At 42.7% G+C, this 26,951-nt stretch overlaps 1 protein-coding gene across 4 annotated transcripts in view; it reads right to left on the bottom strand.

Annotated features, from left to right (window-relative positions):
• Window positions 1-26,951, bottom strand: part of FSTL4 (follistatin like 4) — a 226,343-nt gene that overhangs the window by 75,226 nt on the left and 124,166 nt on the right. For all 4 annotated transcript variants that reach the window (XM_054079740.1, XM_054079742.1, XM_054079739.1 and 1 more), the window contains exon 6: window positions 25,668-25,788. In XM_054079740.1, the coding sequence (XP_053935715.1) occupies window positions 25,668-25,788 (121 nt within the window). The remainder of the gene's footprint in view (window positions 1-25,667; window positions 25,789-26,951) is intronic.

Raw genomic sequence — 26,951 nt, 5'->3', positions numbered from 1 at the left:
ATAGAACTATTTTTTGTGCCCACAGGAAGCCAAGAGGAAAAACAAAGTTGGGAGATGGAAGAAGACATCTCAGGAGAGCGGAGATCTTACTAGTCACCTCAGAGCAGGAGCCTTTGGTGTCCCAGCCCTGGCAGGTTTTGGATAATTTCATATCTCAGGTGCTGTTTGCTTTCACGCAACCGATGGCTCCCAAGGGTTGCCACACGCGTACACACCTCTCTCTGCTGAAGCACAACCCTATTGCTCCACACAAGCAGAAAGATCATAAAGGCATTTTAAACTCCACTGCTGAGGCAGCCTTACCAATACATAAGCTGCACTCCTTGGAATAATTATTTCTCTGTAGTCACAGAAACATTACATTCACAGAGACCCGATGAGACCAACTGCCCACACCGAGACCATCGCAGCCTGGTGCTTCACACCCACTGACTGCCACGGGCTCTGCTCCCGTGCCACGGTGCCTTCTCCCCCAGGGTGGGCAGCACAGAGGGTCACCGCTTACCCCTTCCAGGAGAGGTTCTATGCAGCACAAAGATGCTGAAGCATCGCTGAGAATTGGAGATTTACAAGCAGCGGGAAAACCTGTGTGTTTCTGAGAGTAAACGGCATTATCCACCTCTGGGAAAGGACCAGCTTTCTGTAGGAACGTTTGCTGTGAAACACAGGATCCGGCAGCACTGGCATCAGGTTTTGTCTCCAGCTGCTGCTCTGTGCCAGTGGGCAATACAGTACGGTGCAATTCAGCACACACCAATAAACCAAACAACACCACCCGAAAAAACCCAAGGGAGCGTTAGTCTCAAAAAACCCCATCCAGTACCTGCTGCTACGACTGAACCTAATCTCTTTACTATGGTATTTTCTTTATTCCCTGCTCAGCATTGTATTAGATATTACTGCATAGCACACACCAACTCAACACTGACATTTGTGCAAAGGTATGAAACAGCCCGACCCCATTTCTGTACGATTGTTCACCAGCTACGAGCTGCTTGCAGCCCCGTGTGCAAAATCTCACGATGCTTCTCTCGAAAACAGAGGATCTCTGTGCACTCCATATTATAAGATGTCAGAAATTATCTTTCTTAAAAATTCAAACCCATGTTCAATCTCCTGCAGAAAGCCACAGGCTGAAGTTCTCCAAAAGCAGCAAAAGCATCTCTGTATAAATACCCTCATTTTCCAACAAAGCAGTCTCCTGCAAACGTCCTGTGAAGCACCACCTGGCTCCCTTTGTGGGTCCCAGCAACACGCACAGAGGTATTGCCGAGTCCTTTAATTGATGCAGAGAGCATCCAGCCTTGCTCCTTCCCCTCATCCTCGTAAATCCCTCTGCAATTTGTGAAGAATATGTTCCTGCTGGGACTTCCACCAACCTCCTTTTCTCATTCTTACAAGATTTCTCGTACTATGCAAGCTGCCGCCACAGCATTTATCTTCCACAATCATTAAAGAGTGAAAAAAGGATTGTGTCAAGTTGAACGAGCTAGGATTTGAATCTTTATCTGCTTCTCAGGTCTGATATATGAATCCTTCTAAATTTCCTTTCCTGTAACTTCACAGTCATATTCTTTCATGTAAAATATTTGCAAAAGAACGCCACAGGCTGCGTACTAAATATTATCTCCCACTGAACCAAGGCATTACCATAAGCCTAGCGGTGCGTGTTGTACCGTGTATGTGATCAACCAGCTCTGAAATAGTTTCCGTCGATGCCGCCCACAGAAAGCACTAAAAATCCCACGACAAATCAGGTAAACTGTTTTAAAATATTTGCAGTTAAGTGCTGGGGTGTTTTCTGTGTTGGTTTGGAGGCGACCTAAACTGGGAAGAGAGTATCTTTGGACCTGCTGGGAAAACTGGCATCACCTAGCTGGAGCTGAGGATACGGTTGGGCACGCTCACAGTATCGGTCACTTGGTCTGCTCCGATTATATCCCCCCTTTGCGAAAGGGTGAGTCAGATCCAGTGATGTCAAGTAAATACAAGTTATGCTGCACATCAGAAATAACCTAACCCACACTGCCAGATAAGAGCACCCAGCGGGGAGCTGAAGGGACCCCCCCAGCTCTGCCTAGGAGGAATGAGAGGTAGACAAGTCCTCATGTGGTATTAAGTCAAATAAAAACTGAATCTCTCTTCTGAAAAGATCATTGACCTTTTAGACCGAGAGGAAGTTTGGCTGATTGGGTTGCACACAGATGAGGAGACATGAACTATGTGTTTGGATTAAGAGGTATGGGTATCAGGAGAGAGAAAGGCAGAGGTTAATGCAAGCCATATTCATTAAAAGAATGGGTTCTTTTAATTAAAAGTATATTTTTGTCTTTTAAATTAAATCTGATTTATGGGTGATGGGTAATCAAGCAACGCTGTACACTTATATTAATACATTTTGATGATGATGTTAAAAGGAAAGGAGGAATATCCATGCTCTAGGACTGCATCACTATGTCTAAAATTGCAGACTAAACCAGTTACAGGTTTACAGCAATCAGCTCTTTCCTGGAGGGACAGAAGTGTTCAGTAAACTACAGCTGACACACATAATGAACAATTCAATTTCTCGAAGATACAATAAATGATAATCTGAAGGGTGAAGTTCCCCATTGCTGACAGCTGCCAGGTGAGAAAGGGGATTTGTTTTTGTTTAAGACACGGAAAGAACAGTTAGGTTTTTATTCACTGGGATCTAAACTAATATGTGCTGACAAGTTAAACATTTTTCGTTTTTTTAATCTTATTTTATCTTATCTATTTTATCTTTTAATCTTATTTATTTCTCTGTGAACTTACAAAATAACTCTGCTGCTGATGGGAACGTGTTGCTGTGCACAACAGATCTCATGGCTTTGACTACAAGGCTATGACTTGGATCTGTCGTGTTCAATCTTGTCTTAAAATGAAAGTATAGGCATTTCCACACAGTTAATCCCACTCCAGGCCAACACAAAGGACTACATTTCTACAACCAGGAAACACATGCAAACATGAGCTTTCAGGATGTTTCCCCCTTCCATTGCCTTGATGAAAAGTGAACCCACGGTGAAGAAATACAACATCATAATAATAGACAACTTTGAACTATATAAGGCTTGTAGTGATAGGACGAGGGGCAATGGGTATAAACTGGAGAGGGGTTGATTTGGACTAGACGTAAGGAAGAATTTCTTCACCATGAGAGTGGGGAGGCCCTGGCCCAGGCTGCCCAGAGCAGTGGTGGCTGCCCCATCCCTGGAGGGGTTCAAGGCCGGGTTGGATGGGGCTTGGAGCCCCTGATCCAGTGGGAGGTGTCCCTGCCCATGGCAGGGGGGTTGGAACTGGATGATCTTTAAGGTCCCTTCCAACCCAAACTATTCTATGATTAGGTTGTAATTAATGTTAAGTCCATGACAAATCTCCTAAGTCCCATGAAGACCCACAAACGGTTTGCCGTGCTCTAAGTAATAGCAGATCCCGGTCCAACCACCCCGCGTGCCAGTTTATACTCCTATATAACAGATTTGGTTTGTGTGCTATGCCTGCAAGTGGAATGACTCAAAAATTACGTTAGGAAATACACTGTGTTCTTTCCATTTCATAAGTACTAAAGATCGTGTTTATGAAGCTATTCATCTCTGAGAAAGAAGGCAGTTATTTTGACAGTTCTCCAGCAAAGGATGATTTTGCACCAATTTACAAGCCCTACACAATCAACCAAGCAACCAACAACGAAAACAAAACACCATTTTGGAGCTTGCAACACAGTGCTTGGAAAGTGGCACCTCATCCTTTCACTGAAAATATTGCCGGACACCTGGAAGTTATTAGGTACAGGAATCATTTCTGCTTTGCCTCCAGTCTAAATTTTTCCTTTGGGTCACTCATGAAACATTTTTAATCCTATAAAATAGAAACCTAATCCAAAAAGTATCGATCACGGGTACCTTTTTATCTTTCTGACTTCAAGCATTCTCTCAGCTGGGCTGGTTGCCCGCATAGATCCAGAGGACACGCAGGCACACAGCAGGATCTCACACATGCAAACGTTGCCATTAATTTTGTATTTTTACCATCCCTCAAAAAATTAGCTTGGCTGAAACGTCACACCTTAAACAAATACGTAGGTGATGTTTCACAGCCACAAAAACATTTGACTCTAAAGGCATGAGTCACAAACAAGTCCTAAGTCAGTTCTACTGCATCAAATGTGAATGAAAGGCAAAATATTGTCTTCTGAATGAATGGAAAACTCAGGCACTTCTCAATCAATTGTTAATATTAAAATCCTCATGTATCTCTTCAGAGTCCAGGTACAAATTATGGCTGCTTGGCCAAATTCCAGCTCAGTTAATTACAGTCTCACATAAAATAATATCCTGACTAAATTAATTGGAGTATGACATAATAAGAGATTTAGATTAATCAGAAATTTCCTGAATAATAATTCATTTAAGGACCAATTTTATTACAGACTTTTATCTATCAGTGGAAGTTTTCACTTAAAATTTAAGTTGTAACCACAACCTTATTATATTTTCGCAGTGATCTGTCTTAGGGTTTTATGTGATTCACATCACTGTAGTATCTGAGTATCTTCTATGTGAAATCAATAGCAATATCAAAGCCCATAACTGGATAATGAAGTTTCTAAAATGACAATAGAGCTGAAATCCCTTTCTCTTACACCTTTTCTCTCCTATGCTGTTGTTTTCATTTCAGGGTTCTGCTTGTATGAGTTTTGCAATGTTTGTGTCGGTTCATTTAAAACCACTTGTAAAAGAACTCCAGAATCTGACAACAGATCTCGCACGTAGGACAAGTCGGGGTATTTTGACAGAGACCTTTTTATAAGCGGATCAAATCCTTAAAGAGCAACCAAATCACTGCTGAAGCCCTCGAGCCTGAGAACAGAGGATGATGGAGACAGAGTTTAATGGAAGGAGGAGAACAAATATGGATGACACAATACTGGAAATTAGTTCATGGCCAAACTAGTTAGTTCATAGCCAAACAATCGCAGAAGAGTCTTTCCCATTTACTTGTAAAGGTGAGCACTTCAGCCCTGAGTTTCATTTTAGATGCACACTGGCTGTACACTCAAAAAGCTCCACCAACTCAAACATTGTGACCAATTCCACTGTCCCTTTGTATTTAAACGCCTCAAAACATCATCACCACCACCAGTAGCAACTGATGCTCTTTGGGCGCGATGGCACAGGGATGGATACCAGCCTCGCCACAGGGGCAGAGCCTGCCCGGAGCGCCCAAGCCCCCGACGTCCCCTGCTGCTTAGTTTAATATAACACACCCAACACGCAAAAATTTGGGCTCCAAGATACAAATCTGATATGCCCAAGCTTATTATAATTTAATATACCTGGTGAAGAGGGACTCTGTGCTCTTGGGCAGTTTGGTTCCCTGCTGTGCTCCGCACCACGCATGGCATTCAGCATGAACTATGCATAAACCAGAAACTGGGTAATAAAGCACCAGGATTTGTGTGGCTCATATAAATATATGCAACCCAGAAGAAGTTGCTGCCCCAGACAGTAATATAACTGCTACGGAAAGTTTACAGCTGAAAGGAAAGCTCGGGGACAGCAGGTAGCAGCACCGAGTGCACTGTGGCACATCTCCCATCCCAGACACATCCTCCCCTTTTCTTTAATGCTGGGAAAATAAATTTATTGTAGCAAGAAGCTTAGATAATTTCTTCACTGAGGTTAGATGCTCCTTTGACTACACTGACTGCTACCTCCAGCTATAATGCCTTAAATCTCCGCAGGCAGGCTTTGATGGCACAGTAATAAAAACGTCTGCAGCCCTGTTTATACCTCGGCTTCTACTCCTGCAACAGCGGTGATGAACAACACGTTTGATTTCTCCTGCTATGGAAACACCCTTGCCTGTCATCACTGTTTGCTCTTGGTTTCTCTCCTCCTGTTTACTGCTGGAAAAGCAGATTCCAAGTTTTCCAGGTACGGCTGGCACCTTGCAGAGGGTCTGCTTATCGCCTACCAGCGCTTTGGGTCACTGAGATGCTTCTGTAACGCAATTCGCACTGAGCAGCCCGCGCCCACCTAAAGGCATTCAGACAATGCCTCTCTCCAGTGAAGAAACCCGAACATCATTTCTCCATCTTGATTGCACAGCTCAAATGTCCACCTCATTTACATCAAATGAGACGGAGGGATTCCGGCCCACCGGGAGCACAGAGCCCTAATTTCATTTCATTTAGCCTGCAGTCACAAAACTCCTTCTTCTGTTGAATTATTACTGGATAGCATTAAGACGTATGGCCTGCCAAATATGTTTAAATGACTTTTTGGTCCCCATCATCACCAGGAGAAAGCTAACAAGATCTGCCCAATCTATCTAAATAGAGCTGGGAGGAGATGGCAGTATCTCATGAAGCAGTAAAGAACTGAAGCTTTCAAAAGAGATGATAAAACCTTAATAAATAAATATAAAATGGTAACAATGGCATGATTGCCTAATTATATTTTCTCTGTATGCCTGTTAAAAAGAGTTCTACATATTCATTCCCTCTGGTTTCTAGGCAGAGACAAGCAATCCCCGAGCGATGCAGACCTCTGACTGAAGCAACAGCACAAATTTATTACAAATATAAAGATCCACAAACAAAGACGTACAGACCCATTGGCCATTTGTTATACACTATCAGAGCACAACGGTTGAGAAATCCCACCTCAGCCTCAGGACACGCCACGTCTGCAACCCAGCCTGCAGGTTGGCATCATCCCCCGAGCTCGGATGCCTGCGCGCAACCAGTAAGTACATATTTTATTTTCAGTAAAATATATGCTTTAATTAACGAGTAAGGGCCACAAAATCCATATGGGAAAGCAGCAATCTTTTTTTTGAAGGGATAACAGACAAAGGGAAACAAAACACTAATCCCTTGAAGTCTACCATTGTTGGAAATCCTAGAACTAATGTAATTAAGAAGGAACAGGGAAAATGTTCTTTATTTTGATGTTAGACAGTACTTCAGGCAGTTTACGCACTCATTGTGTGCATTCTTTACCAAAACTTAGGCAGAGACTCAATTTTTAGACAAGGTAACCATGTGTAAAATGCACACTTGAAAACAGGAAAACACAGGAAGGTGTTTTACCTCAAATGGCTCAAAATGACTGGTTTTAGGGGGGTAAACAGCTTAATTTCAGCCTGCCAGAACATGCTGCACCCTTATTCAAGTGTCATATTAACCCCCAAAATAATGAAATGACAACTGTACTATAGTCACTTCAACTCATTACGGCAGCCAGACTGAACCTATCTGAAAGGTGCGGGGAACCAGATTTCCACCTTTCAGTCTTTTCTTTCTTTTCTGCATGAGATGAGGCAGAAATTGTGAACACACTGTCACACAGCACAAGCAGTGAACAAACTTAGATGGCTCAAAAATTTCTGACAACTTCCAAGAACACAGGATAGCATTGGATCTCAATATGTAGTTTTATCTTAATAGAGCAACACTCAAAGTCAACTGTTTTTCCCAAGTTCAAGCATTCTGTACTCCATATAAACGAACCAGGGCACAGTTCTTGCTCCCAGGATCCTATGATGCGACAGATCTTGCCACGTTATGACACACACCAACATAACATGATTCTGTTTTGATTTTTCTACTCCTATTTTTGAAGAGAGAAAAATACGGAAAACAGGAACGGAAAAAGAAAATAGTTTGAATTGTATTTATATGCAAATGAAGTAAAGATAAAATCTTACATCCTCACTTAACATATTTCTGCTTGCCCATAGATGCAATAAAAAGCAGCCTACTGAAAGCTTTTCATCCCTCCAAGAAAGGAGTCGTCTAAAAGAAAAATGACTACTCTAAACATTCCTAAGCAGTCAATTTGTTAAGCAACCATGCAAGTTCCTTCTGCTTGGAGCAACAGAGCAATACCAACAAGAGCTGCAAACGGCCACGTGAGCTGCATCAGGATTAATTATTTTATATTGCAATGTCTAGGTGTAAGGAGAGCAAAAGAATGAAATGGAATTTTGCCTGGTTTTGGCCAGCAGGTAAGCTATTTAGGCTGTTGGCTTCGGAAGTGGATAGACAGCTTAAAGGCAGATCAGTCAAGCTGCTTCCTATCTCACCATACGCTGATTTAACCTCTTTGGATGGGAACACTCAATGGTGGACAAAGCAGGGATGAATGGTTTGAAATGCACCTGCAGTGAGACACGTTTAAGGTTGGGCGAATTGTTTGAACTATTATTTTTGGAAACCTTTCATGAAATAAGAACAGATGAGTAGTTGGTATCTCGTGATTAACTTGCACGTCCCACCACAGAAAGGAAAACATGGTAAGAAAGACACACTGCTGTTACTGCTCTCAAATCAATACAGTAAGGAAGAAACCCGCCCACAACAAACATCTCGCTATTTGCTTGCGCTTACAAAGGACCATCTCTGTTAGCACTGGAACTGAAGGAACTTTGCTTTATCCGCAACCAGGCCAAGGTGGGTTGACTATGGTATCCAGGATGACGTGAGGGCTTTCTTCCTGGTGTGCCCCCTTCATCCTCCAGGCAGTGTGCTCATCCTCCAGCATTTCCCACAGCTGGGGAAAAAGATAATTTTTGTTTCCTTTTCACCTGTTTTTCAGTAAGATTTTGCATATTTAGAACTTGCCTCCGCATTTCTGACTGAAACTAGAAGATAGGGCCAACGGTTTTGGGGGAGGTGGGAAGGCGAGATGAAGCAAACAGAATGCACGGAAATAATCGATATTGAAACACTGCCATCAGATCCCAGCCTGGACCGTTCCAGACAGCCCAGCAAGTTGGAAACGAGGGCTCCTCCCTGCTCCCCTGCAGGAGAGCTTCCTCGGGAAAAAAAAATCATCTTTTCATATGTTCTTATTTGCTGTTTCTCGCCAGGTAATACGACAGGAAAAGAGCCATTGTTCGCAGCGTCCTGAGGCGCCAAGAGATGAAGAGGAATGCTGCTGCTTTTTAAAAACTCCCCTACAAGGGAACTGACAGGAGGTTCACTGCTATAAATTCAGGTTCACTGACTTAAGGACACAGCCTTGGAGCACAGACAGTACCGCGCCGCTTTTCTCACCGCTTTCTACTAGAGATGTTATTTCTCCAGGAGACAGTCAGGCCGGACAGTCCCATATTCTGCAGGGCAGAGTTACTCAATTCAGCCTCGGAGGTTTCTTCAAAAATCCTTTCTTCATCTTCTCCTGCCACTGCTAGAGTTAGATTTAGCTGCAGAGAGGCTAATACAGCTGTTCCCAGATAGCCACAAATATTACCCTGCGACAGCCCGAGGAGGGACCCTATTAACCCTTCAGTGGCTGCAGTCAGCTGCCACAAGTGCCCAGAGCAGGGCTCACTGGTGCACCATAGCTTTGATGCAACACAGTCTTGGTCAGCTGTGGAAAGCAGAATCTGCCTCTTTGCCCTCCTCCACACCGCTCCCATCCCTGTGCTGCACGGCTCCTCCTGCCCATTCCCACGGGTGATTCCTGGCGGCAACAGACCCAGTGCACCCCTCAACTTTCCTAATGGCCTCAAGCTGTGGCAGGGCAGGTTCAGACTAGACATCAGAAAAAATATCTTCACTGAAAAGGTTCTCAAGCACTGGAACAGCTGCCCAGGGAGGCGGTTGAGTCCCCGTCCCTGGAGATATTTTAAAAGATGGGCAGATGAGGTGCTCCGGGATGTGGTTTAACAGTGGACAGGTAATGGTTGGACTCGATCTCAACGGTCTTTTCCAACTAAACAATTCCATTATTCTAATCCAACAGACATGCCATAACTCTTGGTGTCCACCACCCAGGACCAAACATTCCTTTGTCTCCCTGCATGCTTGAAAAGACTGTAATAAACCTCAACTGCCACCATGGCATCAGAGCTGCTGTGTCTCCACTACACAGAGAACAGCTTACTCTCTTCTATAAAAATGAAACAATACCTTCTCTTTCATCATCAAAGGTCCTCCAGCTTGTATGGCCACAATTAGGTTATGTTTATATATTGCAATGAAATGATGGCATTTAAATCAAAGGAAAACCTGGCACCTCTGTCCTATAGTTTCTTTCTCTTTCTGGTGAAAAGAGGGCTTTGAGAGAAGCCACCTACAGCAAATGCATTGCTTTTAAAAATCCAGAGCATGATCCTTTACCCTCTTTGTAAATCACTCCTCAACATTACAGTCATCCCAGCTTTAAAGTTACTCCAGCCCCTGCGTGTGATACACAAGGGTGGCTGTCTCCGACTGCGCTTGTTACACTTCAGAGAAAGATAAATAGTGGCTGGTGGCAGCGATTCCCCTGGACCCCCGGCTCACACAACACACGCACCGGGTGGTGACGAGCGAGCGGTGACGGCAAGGTCACATTCTGGGGAAAAGTCACTCTGAGGTATGTCGAAAACGAAGGAAAGGTAAAGTTTTCTTCAGAAGTTTCCATTTGAACTAGAAGTCGGTTGGACTTTTCATAAAGGAAAAAATAAATGTGATGGTCAGCGTGAAAACCCTTTGCAGCAGTGAGGAGCAACGCAACTGTAACAGTATCTGTGTTTGGGACACGGCTGGCACCGAGGATGTCCCACCACAAAAGGAGCACTTTGAGCGAGGCAGGGAAAGCTCTCCAGTGCTTGGCAGGTGCTGTGGGCATCCGTAGGCACGTGTTGTAGCTCTAATGGGAGAGTCCTAACAGCCATCCACCTGGTGCTGGCTGCAGGAAAAGGGTCTTAGAAGACACAAAGTAGGAATAGAAAAGGAAGGCGCCTTTGGAGGGTGAGAAAAGCTAAAAAAACCCACAAAAAAACCCCTCACACCACACAACACTCACTTTTCTGAAAGCTGAGAGCTTCAGGGAGACGGATGTGGCGCCCAAACCCTTCCCACCAGCCAGTGACCGCTCTACCATCCCATGACACAACACCATGAACTGAAGCACAGGGACAAGAATGAGCCCCACTGAATGGAGACGTTGATTTTGCGCACTTTTAAGTAAACATCAGACTCAGTGGAAATGCAAACCTTGTGTAAGTAGCTATAACAGAGAAGTCATCAGTCCCTTTGCCTGACATCATAAAAAAAGGATGAAGAAGAACAAATTTCTTGGGCAGTGTAATGAAAGACTCCCAGTCATAATTTGTAGGTGATTCTAGAAATCAAATCTTAATAATAGAAAGAATTAGCAGGAAAGTTACCTATGGATTCAATGATCTTAAAGGTCTTTTTCCAACCTAAATGACTCTGTGATTCTATTTACAGCAGTTCTTTAAACTCATTTTGATTTGTTTGCTCTACAAACTCAGACCTCAACCGTTTCAGACAGCGCGTACAACCCAAAGAAATTTCCTATCATTTTGTTTTGACTAAACCCCTCTGATCTGACCAGACTGTCACGTTGATACTGTAACATTGTTCAAGTCTACCAAATTGTGAATACTTTTTCTTATATATGGATGATTTTCTCCTTCACCTTGTTAAGGACATGTACTCTGCCAAGGAAACACCACTCACATAGCTATAGCTCACACAAACTAATAATCTGATAGGAACATTCCTCTACTTGGCCGGGGCGTTTCCATGCAGCTGCCCCCAGTCTCCAGCACTGGACACACTGCTGATCTGATGAGGACCTATAAGAAACCCAGGTGTGGTACCTGATACACTGCCCACCAGATTAAGAGAAAAGAAACTCGCGAAGCTTCACCATGCCAGGGAGATGCTGCCCATCCACCAGAGCACGGACACCTCCCATCAGGATCCCTTTTCAGAAACAGCAGAGCTTGCAACACCCCAACCACTCTGACAGTCACATCGCTACTTCCACATCTCCACCTGCTATAACACAAGGAATTAATGCTGGTATGGACACGTCTAAGAAGTTTGTAGCAGAGGAACAAGTAAATATGCAATCATTTTCCTGTGTAGCACTAGTGCACTTCTTTCTGCTCTGGAGAGGACAGAGGCACTGGAGAGCACCCACGACCAAAGCAGAAGGAGGACATGACAAGTCTTACAACAGATATGGATAAGAAGGGTTTAAATGGTGAATAAAAGGTTTCTTTCTCGTTCTGGTTAGCAAAAGATCTGTGAGATGAGACACAAATTACCCTTGAGCTTTCCGGATTCTGTGAGCTGAAGAGAGATGCTGTAGCTCCTGAGAGCAGAGACCCATCTGCTATTATTCAGAATAATTCCTAAGCATCAAAAAGTCTTCAAAACAGCTCTTAGGCACCAACAGTCAAAATTTTCAAGAGTTATGCAAGAAGGAGACTTAGAAATCCCTTAATTTGCCAAAATGGGAATTGTTCACATTCCTCTTGTGCCTGCATCTGAAAACCTTTCACTTGATTTCCAGTAAAACGAGGCAGGCGTGAAAAAAACAGAGCTAATTGAGAAAAGAAAGACAACCAAGCAAAGTGTAAAGAGCAGAGAGGCAGGTTGCAACTGCCCACAAGGGCAGCCGTGGGCAATAACCTTCCTGTATCCCTTGGCAGGGAATAGAAATAAATAAATAAATAAATAAAAATAATAATAAATAAATAAATAAATAAACAAACCAGGGCAGGAGCGGCAGAGCTGTGGTATGCAGTGAAATGGCACGTGGGCTCCTTGTTGTGCTTTATCAGCCTGCTGAAGGCAGGGAGGGAGAAAAAAAAAGATAGATTAGTGCTTTGTGTTACCCCTCGTGCTGTTTTCCCTCCAGGGCTGTCACTGGTTTGTTTATTTATTTATAAGGCAGGTTGCCCCAGTGCGAGATGCCTTGGTGATTTTATGGAGTGGGCAGGAGAAATGGATCGAAAGGAGGTTTCTCAGCACCGGAGACTGCAAATATTTATAGAGAGGTGTGTTGTGACACATGGGCAATTCCACTGAAAGGAAATGAGCTTCTTACAAATGACTCAAGTTACAGGCGTAGGGGAAGGGCACTGGAGAGCCACAGGTTGTACCAGCTTAAACCTGCAAGGGGCAACGACCAGAGGGCGCAGAATTTGCATTTCATGTACAAACTTGACCCAAGAGATTTACAAGAAATAGCGTGTTTCCAAGTTGGCTGCTGCTGGGTTTGCTGGAGACTGAAGCTGGGCACATCTGCTGCGGAACCTGGGGCGCTCCCGGCAGCGCAAACGACCCAGAAGACTAATTAAATAACACTTCAGCACAAGGAAACCATCTTGCTTAGTTTGAGTCATTATTGGGTAATTCTTCACAAGATAACTGTAAGAGAAACAGTAAGGCTCAGATATCACTTCTGCTGCCTCGGTACTGCTGTTAACACCTATAATATTTATCCGGCTACTCGCTGAGCTCAGCCCCAGCCATCCCCACCGCACTGAATCAAATCTGTTCTTTCAAGCAACTTAAAATGGGTTTCAACTGACAGCTTTTGAAGCTGGAATTGGAAATTAGTTGAGTTTCTCAAATCCAGCTCCTATGGGGCATCATCCACAAAAACTAATAACAACAACAACAGCAATAATAACGACAAGAAAGCAAAAATCCCCACAAGCCGTGTAACGGCTTCATCAGATAGTTCAACCTTTTCCATGAGCAACCTGCATCTAATGCTCAGAGCAAATTATCCAGCACACTGACAAGAGACATGTAATGAAATTGCTTTGCTACTGGCCCTATTGGTTTCTTTAAAGTTTCTTTTATTATCGGAAATTAGTGGATTAATTAACGCTTACTGAAGCACTTTTTGTTTCATGGGTAGAAGAACACTTGCAAAGCCTGACGGAAGATCTGCAACTTAGAGAATTACTGCTCAGGAGGATTAAAGCGATGGCTCGGTACAATGTGGTACCAAGTCTCCCAGACTTCCTTTTCCCTCCTCTCTTGCTTTCTCCTTAAAGGAAATTACACCTGCCAGGACTTTCCTTGCCTAAGGTTTAACAAAAGGAAAGCTGATCAATGATTGCTCAGAGCTAGTCTTCTCCCAGGAGCCAGAAGAATGAAGCTAACCTGCCACTCTTTTATTTTTAAAGCTCTTGGACACGATGCCTATCGCAGGGAAAATCTTTTGTTCCCCAAAGTCTTGTGTTAAAGAGAAGGAATCCAACAGTTCATTACTTCTATCTGCTCAACACACTTTTGATACAATTGTATTAGCGCCTCGTCGCAGGGCTTGGAATGTGAAATCTGAAAAGCAGCTTTTTGCCATCGGTTTATTTATTTGCTGAAGCTCTGCTTATGCACTAGAGTACAAACCATATTATTAGCAGTTCATATAATTTGTTCAATGCATTATGTTCAAGAGGCCACCTGCGCTAATGCATCAAAGAGTAAGTGGGTTGCTCTCACTTTATTGAAGAAAGGAAAAAACTATTTTCTGACCCAAACCCCTCCCATCAATACACTTGCTTTCACCAAATTCAAGTCAGGGAGAGTGCAGGGCACAGGAAACGTGGAAGGGGAGAGCAGGAGGAGACACCAGCAGCGCTCACCCGGATAGCAGCAGCTGACTGTGTTCTTTTATGGCCTCAGCATCCTTCTGCTTCACGGGAGCCCAATAACGCGCCGGAGGGGTGCGCTGATCTCTGGAGGAGTCACTGCATTAACAGCCCCCTCCAGCGCCCACAGGTCTGTATTTCTGCCGTGTCAGTCAGATTCGCTATTGCCACGATCCTCCTGCCTGGCAAAGAAAATGCATTTCCATTCTCTTTGAAAGCTATTTGACTTGGTGGGTGTCCACAGAGCACTGCAAGATGAATGCATGCCATGTCCATTATAAATTGCTTTCATCTTCCATTCAGCTATAGTTGTTGGATGTCAATGTATTAATTACAATCCACAATGCCTGTTCATCACATTACACTGAAGTGTTCGATAAATACCAATTAACATATTGGAGTCTTTCCATCAATGCATCTTGCCTGACTTGGAGAGAATGGGTTCATAAAAAATCATCTTAAAACTAAATAAGGAGGATAATAGCAATCCGGTAACAAATTTAGACTTCCTATACATCTCATATTTTAGCAGATGATTGGTTAGAAAATGGAACCATAATCAAAACAACCCTCTTAGCACTGCCAGAAGATGCACCTCACAGCAGACTCCAAACCAGTTTACCTAGGAGATATACGTGTATTTTTCTTGGTTTATACTGCATTGAATACACACTGCTGGTGAAAAAAAAATCCAATAATAATTCATGTTAAAATAAGTGGAGACGTGCTCTCTAAACCAGCCATAACACATGTCCATGTTATACCTTCTTAAGCCCATAAATTACTAGATGGGCTTGCCTCAGTGGCTGGAGACAATTTTGGTGGCTACCACAGTGTTATATGAATTAAAGATGGACAGGACAGACTTCTTTGCTGTTTACTGCAGGAGAATCTGGCAAAGAGCACTTTTTGTTGCTACAATAAACTGCAATCCCCTGAAGAGAAAACATTGAAGTCAACCACCTCTGAGATCCATAATAACCAAATGCAACTGGATGTTATCACTAGTTCTGAAAAAACTTTGCCTCTGGGTTCTACAGGAATATAAACCCTATCTAGTGATGCTTGCCTATTGACTAAATATCAAATTGCCATACTCTTCTTTGGGTACTTGGGGCAGAAAAAGGAGTTTTGGTTCCATGTGGTTGAGTCTGCTCACGAATCTGGGTGCCCTGCTGGAGGAAGCCAGGCAGGATGGGAAGGTCCGTGCCTCCCAACCCCAGCCAGGGTGTCCTCAAACAGCAGCCACAGCCTTTCACAGCAGGACTGGCATATTACAGAAAACACATCACCATTTCTACGAATAGAAAAGAGATGGGATACGTAAGAAACAAGATTTGTTACTTATGATGCAGCAGGATCTCCCAGCATAAGTTAGGAAGGGATGGAGAAGTGGTCAAGCATCAGCTATCGATGCCGATTCCTGTCCTGCGAATCAGGCCCTGCTGCATTGATCATTTTTAACTTCTTTGCTGTAAACTGCAGGAAACTGTAACTTCCTACGTGGACTGACACCTACAAATGAGTAGTGATCCTCTGGAGGAAACCTCTCCTGGGCACGTAAAAGGTTTTGGGGAAGATGCTGAGCAGTAGGTGCCACAGCACGCCGTTCCCAGTCTCACCATACAAGCATCATCAAGTACTTTACTCCAGCTGCCAGGTTTAATGACATTCAAGAGGGCTGTGCTAACGGAGATAGGATGGATACCCAGAACAAAATTAAGCCTGGGTCAGCAGGAGCAGCGCTGCATCTCCTCACGTTGCTGAGGGCTCCACACACAGTGCCTGAATTTTCATGGCAGAAATTCCTTCCTCCACCACCACCAGCAATGGATTCCTTGGATCAATGGCCTTTCAGAGGCGAGTAGAATGTAAAAGGGAGGCATTTGTGCTGCAAAATTTTTATGAGTCCAACTGTAAGAGCTATCAAATAGCAGTTCTGAGACCGTATATTAAAAATACACATATAGCACCTTTGCTGTAACAACAATCAGCGCAGTGGCATTGCCTGAACTTGGCTGGTACGGTATCACCACTGGCAATCATTCTTGGGTTTTCACAGACCAAAGTCAAACTTATCTGGCTTGGGTTTTTTTGCTTCCGTTTGTGAAGAGCAGGACAGCAACGCGGGCTGCAGGCACCGCTCCGGCAAAGGGAGAGCGGTTGGACAACTCCGCTTTGTGGCAGCACCGAACACGGGGGAAAGCTGACTTTTCTCCATGATTAAAACGAAGCTTGAATGACATGGAGAGTCAGGACACAGAGCCAGACGAGAACGAAAACACAGGAAAAGTCAGTCTGGGCAGTGCCTTTCAGGCAAAACTTCAAAATTGGTCTCTACCTGAAAGCAGTTTCAGCGGCAGCTCCACAGACTGGAGCCCTGCTCTGAACCCACAGGAAACCAGGACGTGGGTAAACCCCGTGAAACACAGTTTGTGTTGAAATTCAGCCCGAAAGCGTATTTTAAATATTACCCTGGTCTTCAAAGCACTCATTTCTCCCATTTAATTTCATAATTAAAAGCTGCATATCCCTTCTGAAATCACAGGATTCAGATATTTTTATACTATATTCTCCCCCTGCTCCTCTTTTGGTGCTTTGCTTTGAAATTACTGTCATTCCCACTTCTTCTGCCCCTCTCTGCCCTCTATCACCACTCCAGCAGTTTTGGGGCTGTGATGCCCCGTACTTCAAACCGATGCTGGGTTTCAGCTGGCCACGGAGCCGGACACCGCTCCACGTGTTTCGGTGGCCACGAGGGTACCCATGACCTTTTCTATCACATTATTCAGGTTTGCACGATGAGCAGAATGACAAATAAAGAGAAAAAAAAAACACACATATACTTAGCACATTTCTTTTTGGCAAATCATATTCACAAATTACTTCTCCAAGCAGAAGTTCCTACAAATTCTGCTGGGATGTCAGTGCTCGGACTGTGGTGAAAGTTATAGGATCTTAAAGCATGAGTTCAGTGGGACCCTTACTGACTGGTTTGCAGAAAGAGAAGCAAAAATTCCGCAGATGTATTTTATGTACTGCAGAGTGAAAATCTGACGGCAGAAGTGGTGCTTTGGAGGCACGGCAGGCCTGAGCTCTGAGTTATTTATTTCTATCGATGGCTCTTGATGTTCTTTCTGAAGTTTTGATCATCAAGAAACCCGAGAATGAGCTTTTTATGATGGTGCTGAAGACAGACTTTGGCAACAGCTGAGTTTCACCTCAAATGTGACGCCACTGAAGCATCTTTTACTTTTCTCTATAGGCTAGCACCTTTTTATTCCTTTTGGAAGTATTAAAGCAGAACCAACCTTTGAGTTCAGCTTATTCAATTTTCCTCTGCTATTTTTTCAGTTTCTATCTGGACATCCTGGATTTGTCAAGGAGATTTTCTCCTGTGAAGAACATGAAATAAAAACAACTCAGCTGTGGCTCTACATAAATCGTATCATTGCACTGGGGATATGGACTGTACTTGGTAATTTTCTGACGGCTGCTTTGGCATTTTGATTAAAAAATTAGCACTGCAGCTCTGTAGGGCCATACAATATCAATAAAGGCCGTGCTAAATGAACTAAGAACTGGCTGATGGACAGATCTCTAAAAGCTTTTCTCAGAAGGGACCGCTCAAACGGGGCTGTTTCTAGTGGCGCCGCATGAAGAGGCATCCAAAGCCTAAATCTGTTCAACATCTCCATTGAGATCTGGAATGAACACAGAAACCCCAGCTGACACCACGGACGCCAGAGCGTGACAGAGTGGAAGGCAGGACTGATGTGCTGAGCTTTTTGGGTTGGCTAGTAGTCTGCATCCGTCCCCAGTAAAGGATTTTAATATACCCACATATACAGTTATAGATAACACATCGACTAAGACCAGGAACAAGGAAGGCAGGACAGAACTATGAAATGAAAACTAGATGAGCTGGCTAATTCTATCCCCACCTTCAGCAGGTAAAAGGGTCAGTAAGTGACACAACGACCAGTGCGACCCCTGCCTGGATAGTGAGGAAAGAGGGGAAAGAGAGTATGGGAGATTTTACCCTCTACACTAATGCTGGTTGTACTGAGCCCAAAAGGACCCCATGAGCTACCTAAGACAAATACAGCACGAATCAGGAGCTGCAGTCGACACATCTGAGATAGACATTAGATAATTTTTTTTCTGATATATTAAGGAACATTTTTGGCCTTAAAAGATATACATCTGCTCAACTGGTCGAAGAAAAGAAGAACGTGTAGATGAAGAATCAATTCAAAGCATCCACGAGATGCCTGAAAGGGCAAAGAGAGAATATCTGTGGCAGCTTTCCTTAGTTGAAGGCAGATTTCAAAAGAAAAATACAGCTCTAGCAATTTTCCACTGGGAAAAACAGGTAGAGAAAACAAGAAACGTGGAAAAAAGCAGCTAACATGTTCCTTTAAATAATAAAACAAGATCTGGAAAAGCATACCCAGGATGCTACCATATCACACCTTTGACTTGATGTGAAATCTTGTACATTTTAACTACGATTTTCCCAATTTTCAGTGAAAAGACATTTTTCCTTCATGACTACGTTGCATTTGCTTCACAAATTTCTCAAAAAGACTTTAACTGAAAAATTCAAGGGAATGCAATGGAGAAAGTTTGGGTCTGATTTTCAGGAAAAGCCTCTGATTTTGCAAGACCAGAACAATCCTTCATTCCCAGCTCATTGAAAACACAAATCATAATTTTTAGATGCCTACCCGCACGATATGAAGGTGCACACGTATGTCAGGACTGTCACCCATTTTACGATCTCACCAGTATTGGTATTTGCTGTTCACTAATGTAATTTTTTTGTCTGCAAGCAATCGCAAAGACTATTGTTTGTGAATGTGAAATTGCTTCAGTGAGTGCTGCCAGTACGGATCAAATAATTTTTGGAGAAATGGTATTTGCCTGGGTTTATGCGCCAGTGAGTCACTCCTAAGTACTTATAAATATTTAAATATTTGACTCCTGCAAGAGCCTGTGTAGACATTTGATACGGTTTGTACTACATCACCTCTGAAGCACCATGCCACGTTGCAAATTCTTGCATTCGGAACCAAGATTAACAAATTAATGCACCCTGAAAAGCATTATACGATCACCAGTACATTGTGTTCTAGTGAGTTTTCTTTGCAATTTGTAGACAATAGATTTCCAATAACAACTTGTAATTAGTCCATTTTCCCTTATTCAGTCGTTACCCATTAAGCCTGCTGACATTTTGCAGATGGTATCTTTAAAATGAGTGATATTTGAGAAAACACTCGTTTGGCGATTCACACCTGAGTGCATCGGTTCCAGTGTGCAACCAATACGTCAAACAAAACCAGCATCAGATACTCTCCCCGTCCCTTCATGAAAAAAATCTGGACAGCAATTCTTGCCCCAAAACCACAATAATTTTCACCACATCTATATTTTTCATTAGTTCTACCACAACTTTATTTCATAGAGCGGTTTGGGTTGGAAGGGATCTCAAAGCCTACCCAGTCCCAGCCCTGCTATCAGCAGGAACGCCTCCCACTGGAGCTGGTTGCTCCAAGCCCCATCCAACCCGGCCTTGAACACGTCCAGGGATGGGGCAGCCATGATTTCCCTGGGCAATGTGGGCCAGAGCCTCTCCACCCTCATCATGAAGAATTTCTTCCTGATGTCTCATCTAAATCTTCCCTCTTCCAATTTAAAGCCATCCCCCCTCATCCTATCACTCTGACAGCTGTTTTGTGGAACTGCAAACATTGCAGGGCACTTTGTTGGAGCCCAGTGCTAAAATCTCGAAGCTTAGAACTGAACATTTTCACAATGAGAAGAGTTTTAAAAGAAAGAAAAAGAAATCTTTTTTTTTTTTTGGCAGAACATGTTTCTTTGATCGTAAGGGAGAAAAAAAGGAAAATCAAAGCAAGAAAATTTTCCACGCTCAGAAACTACCTGCCCACTAAGATGGACTTAGGAAGAACTTGCTCAGATACCCCCGGCTGAGGCACCCTACCAGTCAAAATTTACATTTGCAGGTGCAACGGGATCGTGTCTAGCGCTCAAGCCAGGCATCCTACACTCCATTTATGAGCAAGGCAAGGAGCTGGGTGCTTCTGAAGATCATCTAAAAAGTCAAAACATATTGAGCAGGGAGATCCTGAGAGCTGATCAAAGGCACCTTCGACCTCCAGCGTGCACCTGGCGCTCAGCCTTGTGCTACAGCTCGAGCATCAGCTCATGCACGTAGAGCCCCTGAGCTTCTGTATCTCCACTTTGCTATGCCGCTGTGTCTACCCACAACACACTCCATCCTAATGAAGCCTAAAACCCCAATGCAGGATACTGGCTCAGCCGTGGAAATGCTGGTTACTAAATGCTGTTGCAGCAACTTGGATGCTTGCCGGTTTTTACTGTCACCCCTGCTCTGCCAGATGCACCTGCGGCAGAAACCAAGCTGAAGAGTTCTACATTTCTGCTTGTTTGCTTGATTCTTAACATCTAGTTTTGTTATCGCTATAAGATCGCACTATCATTCCGGTAAGTTGCCTTCATCCTCAGTAACACAGCTGCACATCATTCCTCCAGGCAAGCAGGAACGGGTTGCTTTGGCCAACTGAAGGAAACCTCATTTCTTTCCCGAGTAGTTCACATCACCTCTAACATCGCCTCAAACCGAAAGCAGAGGCTGGCGCTTCCCTGCTTGCTAAGATGTGTTTGAAGTTTAGATATCACATAGCTCACAGGAGAAGCAAATCAATGTTGGTAAGCTAATGAATTATTTCCAAGTTTGTACCAATATCTGCAGCAACATGAAAGAAAAATCCCATGCCAGGGAGATTGCAGCCGAAGAGGCAGAGCATGGTGCACAAACTGTCGATATTTTAGGGCTATGATTTGATCCGGTAGATAACTGTTGCTATAACACTGCTTAAAAGAACACCTCAAGCAAAACATTTTATCTCACAGTACAGTCGACGACTAGAATTAACTGTGCCTGAGCAATCTACCTGGAAGGTAGCAATAACAAATACCCAACCCAACAGCGCTAAGGAACACCCAGAACACGAGACTGTGCCGTGGCCCTCCCCAGTTGGTGTCCAGCATCTCCCTGACCTCCCGCTGCCAGCGTATATCCCATTTTCATATTTCTCCAACATGTTTTTTTGATAAATATTAAGGACAGGTAAAAAAAAGAAAAATCTGATCTAACAGGGAAGAAAGAAAACTCCTTTAAAAGAGTACAACATCATTACAAGACGAAGTTTAAGAGAAGAGTACACTGATTTCACAGCCTCTTCTGCATTGATTTCTGAATGAAATACATTTCTCCTAAACAATATTTTTATTCTTCAGATAATAACATATGCACAGACCATAACACATCTCTCACCTTAGAAAAAGAGTAATTTTATGTCTACACATAACATATATGCTTGGAATGCTTGGGAAATAACGACTGAATTGAAAAGTAACAATCCAGCGTTTTTCCTTCAAACTGCCTCTGGTTTTTTTTGGTGCAGGCAGGACATCAAGGATGTCAAAATGTCACTGCAGAGCCACTAGAAACTGTGACATAGCAGCCTTCAGGAGCGCTGGGCAAGCAAGGCGACCCCGGGTGGCATCAGGATGTGGAAATTATCCTGGGGTGTACTGTGAAATACTCCTGATCTTCGATGCAACCTTGGTCAAAGAGCTTTCTAAACCCAGTGGGACCTCCTGGGAAGAGCTGCTGTGGAGGGGAAAGAGTCCTGCAAAAGGCCTTTTCTGTGCCTTCAAAAATATAATAAAATGCAAAGACAAGCTCTGAGAAGTGGATGTTGGTTAGGAGAGTGCCCTAACTGGCTACAGTTTAAGGGGGTTTATCACAGGGTTAAAAACTTCTTAGTAGCTAAACAATATTGATAAGATAAAGCCATTTTGATGGAATGCATGTTTTCACTGTCTTCGACATATTTGTATTACAAATTGACCTGTCCACATCGATGATAATATAGATCTAGAAGAGTATACTGGCTTTTTTTTTCAGCGAGGCTTTCACATCTGCCAACTTGCTACTTTCCCATTAGGGATGACAACAGGAATGCCAAAAGTGACACGCCTAATTCTAATGACCTCCAGTCAGATACGGTTCCAGAAGTTACATCCAAAAATCACTCATCTGAGCATATTTGAAGTATGACTCTGCTGGGTGAGGAGCTTGCCAATTCACCAGACTTATCTCCATGATGATTAATTAGATGTATGCTCTGCTTTAGCTCTTATGACAACTAAACCTTTCATTCATTATCATTTATTGAATCTTTGTGACAATATAAAGAAAAGACAACAGACAAATATACTTGCCAATACTCTATTTTTGGGATGTGAAAATCTCAAGAACATCACATTATAAATGATTTTTTTTTAATTATGGTCCTGAGCCTGCTTATCTAATGTAATTTATTAACGAGAAATTAGATGATACCTACAAGTTATTCCTGCCAGAGCTGCCAGGAGAGCATTTCATTTGTCTCATACGTTACTTACATACGATTGAATGATTTGAAAAGTGATACTTGAATCCTGTGTAGTTACATATTATGTAACCCCCATACACATAAGCAAAGTCTTAAAAGGTATATTCTTGGATTCAGGAAAAAAGAACTCTTAGAAAATCAGAAGAAAGATGGCAAATTAGATAAGGTTATAGTAGGAGGGCAAATATTTCTGTCCATGATTCCAAACTGTGAATAAGATCTGTATGCAAATGATTAGCGTGATTAGCTACGATCATTAAAAACAGCATCTATGAGACGTAGCGCTTGCTTAGTGAAACCTCATTTCAAAAAAGGTTAAGAGATTGGATTCTTCTCATCCACACACTTTTCATTCATTTACAGCTGATCAACATGGATGGGGATCAAAAATGTCCTTTGAATGGCAAGAGACGATGGGTCAAGAGAAAGCAAGACACGGAGTGAGAGAACGAGACCATTTTGTGGCTTTGAAAGTTACAGAGAGGCCATGAGACTCTTTAAGATGAAATCCAACTTCTAAAGCGGCACAAGAATGACAAATTGGAAAGCTCTACATATTATTAAGGTCATCTACAAGCTTTTCCAACACTGCGACACCACACCAGAGCAGGATGCACTGAAACAGACGTAACAGCTTTTGAGAGGATTAATTAGATTGAGAGTTTCTGATGTCACTGGATCCTGGTAATTACGTCCCTTGGCTTGCTGAGCAGCCATCCCCACAGCCTGCTGCCAGCATGCAAAAATGAGCGGCTGGGGTGAACTTCAACAACAGAATAATCACTTTAATGGGCCACAAATACAAACAAAGTGCAGGATGTTGTACCTTAAAACTACGGCTGCACGCCAAATTCTGGCTCATAACGAAGCTCAAATTGCATAAACACTCAAAGGACTGTAAACTAAAGTGTGAGCTTAAGACTTAAGTATTTTTGAGATTTTTTCTACATTGTGTAAAAAAGTCAAGGAAGAATATATACTTTCCCTAAGCACTAAGGTTTGCTTACAGAGTCCCCAAATTTCTAAAGTCACAAGCAACAAAATTTTGTTTCTGAATTAAAAACTAATGAGCCATTAATGGCTCTCGATAAAAGCGGAGATTCAGGGAAAACTGAAAATGGAGAATAAATCTGATTTTCAGCTTCAGATGGAGAACAATTCTTTCCATATGCAAAATCCTTTTGCTAGACACTAATTTTACGCCTTGGTTTTTGTTACAGTATTTTTGCAGTTTATCGATTACTATCTCTGTTCATTGGATAATATTTTGTACTTGTCTTATTTTCATTGCCTACTTAAAATTCACTGAACCAAAAACTCATACAATTGACTCCTGGAGTTTAGCTTTGAGTTGCTGTGACTTTGAGAACCCATTGATCCAAATATGCTCCCAAATAACTGTGTGTCAAACCTTTATAGCTGGGTTAATTCACTTTATGGCTTTCCTAAGGTATGAGGTTTTATGTTTTACTGTATATCTGCTGGTTTGAGTGTGCTCTGTTGAATTAAATGCATACGCAGTTCAAAGAGGTCCAAGGTGACAACTGGGGGTAATTTTAAAGTACTTTAAACATTATTATTTAAACTTTTTTTATGAAAAGCCAGATGTCAAGAAACAGAAACCACTCTATTTAGAAATCAGGATATTTGGCAAAAACAGAGGTTCTGCATTAGTATCGTGGCTCACCAAAGAGCATCAAGGAGGAACGTGCTGGTATGGGGTGCATGGTGACCCCCATGCACACCGAGGTTTTCCCATCAAGCACACTGGAGCAGGGTGCCTTAGTTTAGAAAGTGAAATCACAAGGTACTGAAATTACTTTGTCTTTAAAATGTCATATGCAGTGATTTGAGAATCCAGCTTAAGAGGTAAGCAGCTTGGTATCGGCCTTTTGCCTGTGCTCAATAGCTCAAACAGCTGAATCCTGACTTTGTTTATTGTTTTTAACAATATCTTTGATAAACCACAAACAAATACTCTGTAGTTCACTATCCTGATAGCTGCAAACCCCCTCAAATTTTCTGTCTGTTAGTCTTTTTTAGTATCCCGAAGGGACAGGCATCAATAAAACTTTTATCACCCATGTGAAGGAGACAATGTGGGCCTTTCCGGGGGAAGGACTCCAATAAATGCTTAACTTAAAGCATGAACATTAAATTATGAAGATAAATGGGATAATACTTTTTTTTTCCCCACACTGTTTATGTAGCTCAGTGATCTAGGACACCTTGCGGACGATGCCGAGAGATGTATCAAGACTGCACACCATAATCCACTTACTAACACAGAAACAAAATACAGAAACTATCATTTCCAGGCAGAATATTCAGTAAAACACCCCAGAGCAAACTCACATTACCACAAGACATTTGGACAGGTTTCAACCCTGTTTCCTCAGGGTTACTGAGAAACCACACACTCAGGTCTACAGACCTGGCCAGTTCTCCAGTCTCTCTCCATTGCCATCAACAAGCGGCACAACAAAATACACAAGAAAACAATAAGCCTCACACTCTTTTACCAACCTCCTTGTTCATGCGTATCCTTTGGAGCACAGTAGCCTTTAGAAACAAGCCTTCCATAATATTTTCATGGCATTGGATGAAAAAGGGATTATCTTTGCTGATCACATCTGGGCAGACTCCATTGCCATCATAGATATTCATATGTTTTCAACACCCAAAACAGACAAAAGCATCGGGACTCACGGAAAGCTGTATAGAGCTCCTGCAGGGTTAAGCGGCCGTCACTGTTGTAGTCATCAAACCGGAGAAGGTCTTCTAGTGTACAATCCAATAAATCATCTCCCAGGTCCTGCTCCTTCATTAGCTGTAGCAAAGAGAACAGGTAACCTTACACATAATGTAAAGCCACTGACTATCATTCTGGTTTACCCAAGCAATTTTCCATTAAATGACCTTTGGGGAGTTATATAGATATGTTGTGTCTATTGTCATGTATTTGCTTCGTATCAAGATACAACCGATATTCACATTCCTGCTGCAATTCATGGGCCATAGAGTGGTGAGAACGAGGACCTTTTTCCTTCGCAGCAGCACAGAAACACATTTTCACTTTGCAAATGTATCGAAAAATAAATCTTGAAGAGGGAAAAAGCAAAGTCTTTTTCCTCTCTCCTCTGTAGTAAGGACAAAATTGTACTCCTTGCTTTAAGGACTACAACGAGCAAGAGTGGATGGTACATTCAACACTAATGTGTTTTTCCAGCCCTTGACAATTTGTTACTTATGCATTCTAAACATTTCATACATTCTACATTACAGATGAAGAGAGTTTTAGAAATCATATATCCAAGTTAGCAAACAGCCCAAATCAGACCTAAGCATAATGAAAACGTTCAGTTCTCTGGATTTATTGTAGAGCATGAAGAAAACTGCTGAAATGTTGCATCTTCCAGGCAGGAAGGCTTTTTGCTGTAGACTAGGGACTATTTTATTTGCTATTCTTGTCTTGGCCCATTATATTGAAGCAATTTAAAGTAATAATGTTAAAAAAATGACCCTTCACCTAGCAAGTAAAAACGTTCAATAGAAGTGAGATCAGCCATACCTTCCACGATCAATCTTCTAAAGATGGAAATTTCCTTCAGTCTACCTTTGTATTGAAAATTGATTAACTTTTCGTAAGACTGACAAGTTTTTACTAGTCCTTTTGATTTAAGATCGGGGGGGGGGGGGGGGTTGGGAAGAACTAACACAAAACACTCAACTGCAACAGATTCAGTAGATCTGGCTTAAAAATATTATAAAGTTTTAAATGGAAATAACGTTTCAATTACCACCATTGTTAATAGCCCTGCATACCCACAACTGAGGGGCATTTCACACTGCTGGGTCGGGAGGGAAACTATTCCATGGAATCTGCCAGCAGCCAAAGCAGCTCCAAATAAAGAGGGATGGACCATCTGCTGCCTTTTTTTGCTAAAAGCAATTCTGTTATGGAGAATAAACAAGTGGGCAAAGATTCTCACC

The sequence above is a fragment of the Cuculus canorus genome, chromosome 14, assembly GCF_017976375.1.
Source record: "Cuculus canorus isolate bCucCan1 chromosome 14, bCucCan1.pri, whole genome shotgun sequence".
NCBI classification, from domain to species: domain Eukaryota; kingdom Metazoa; phylum Chordata; class Aves; order Cuculiformes; family Cuculidae; genus Cuculus; species Cuculus canorus.
The sequence above is the reverse complement of the archived record's forward strand: the minus strand, read 5'-3'. Positions and strand labels throughout refer to the sequence as shown.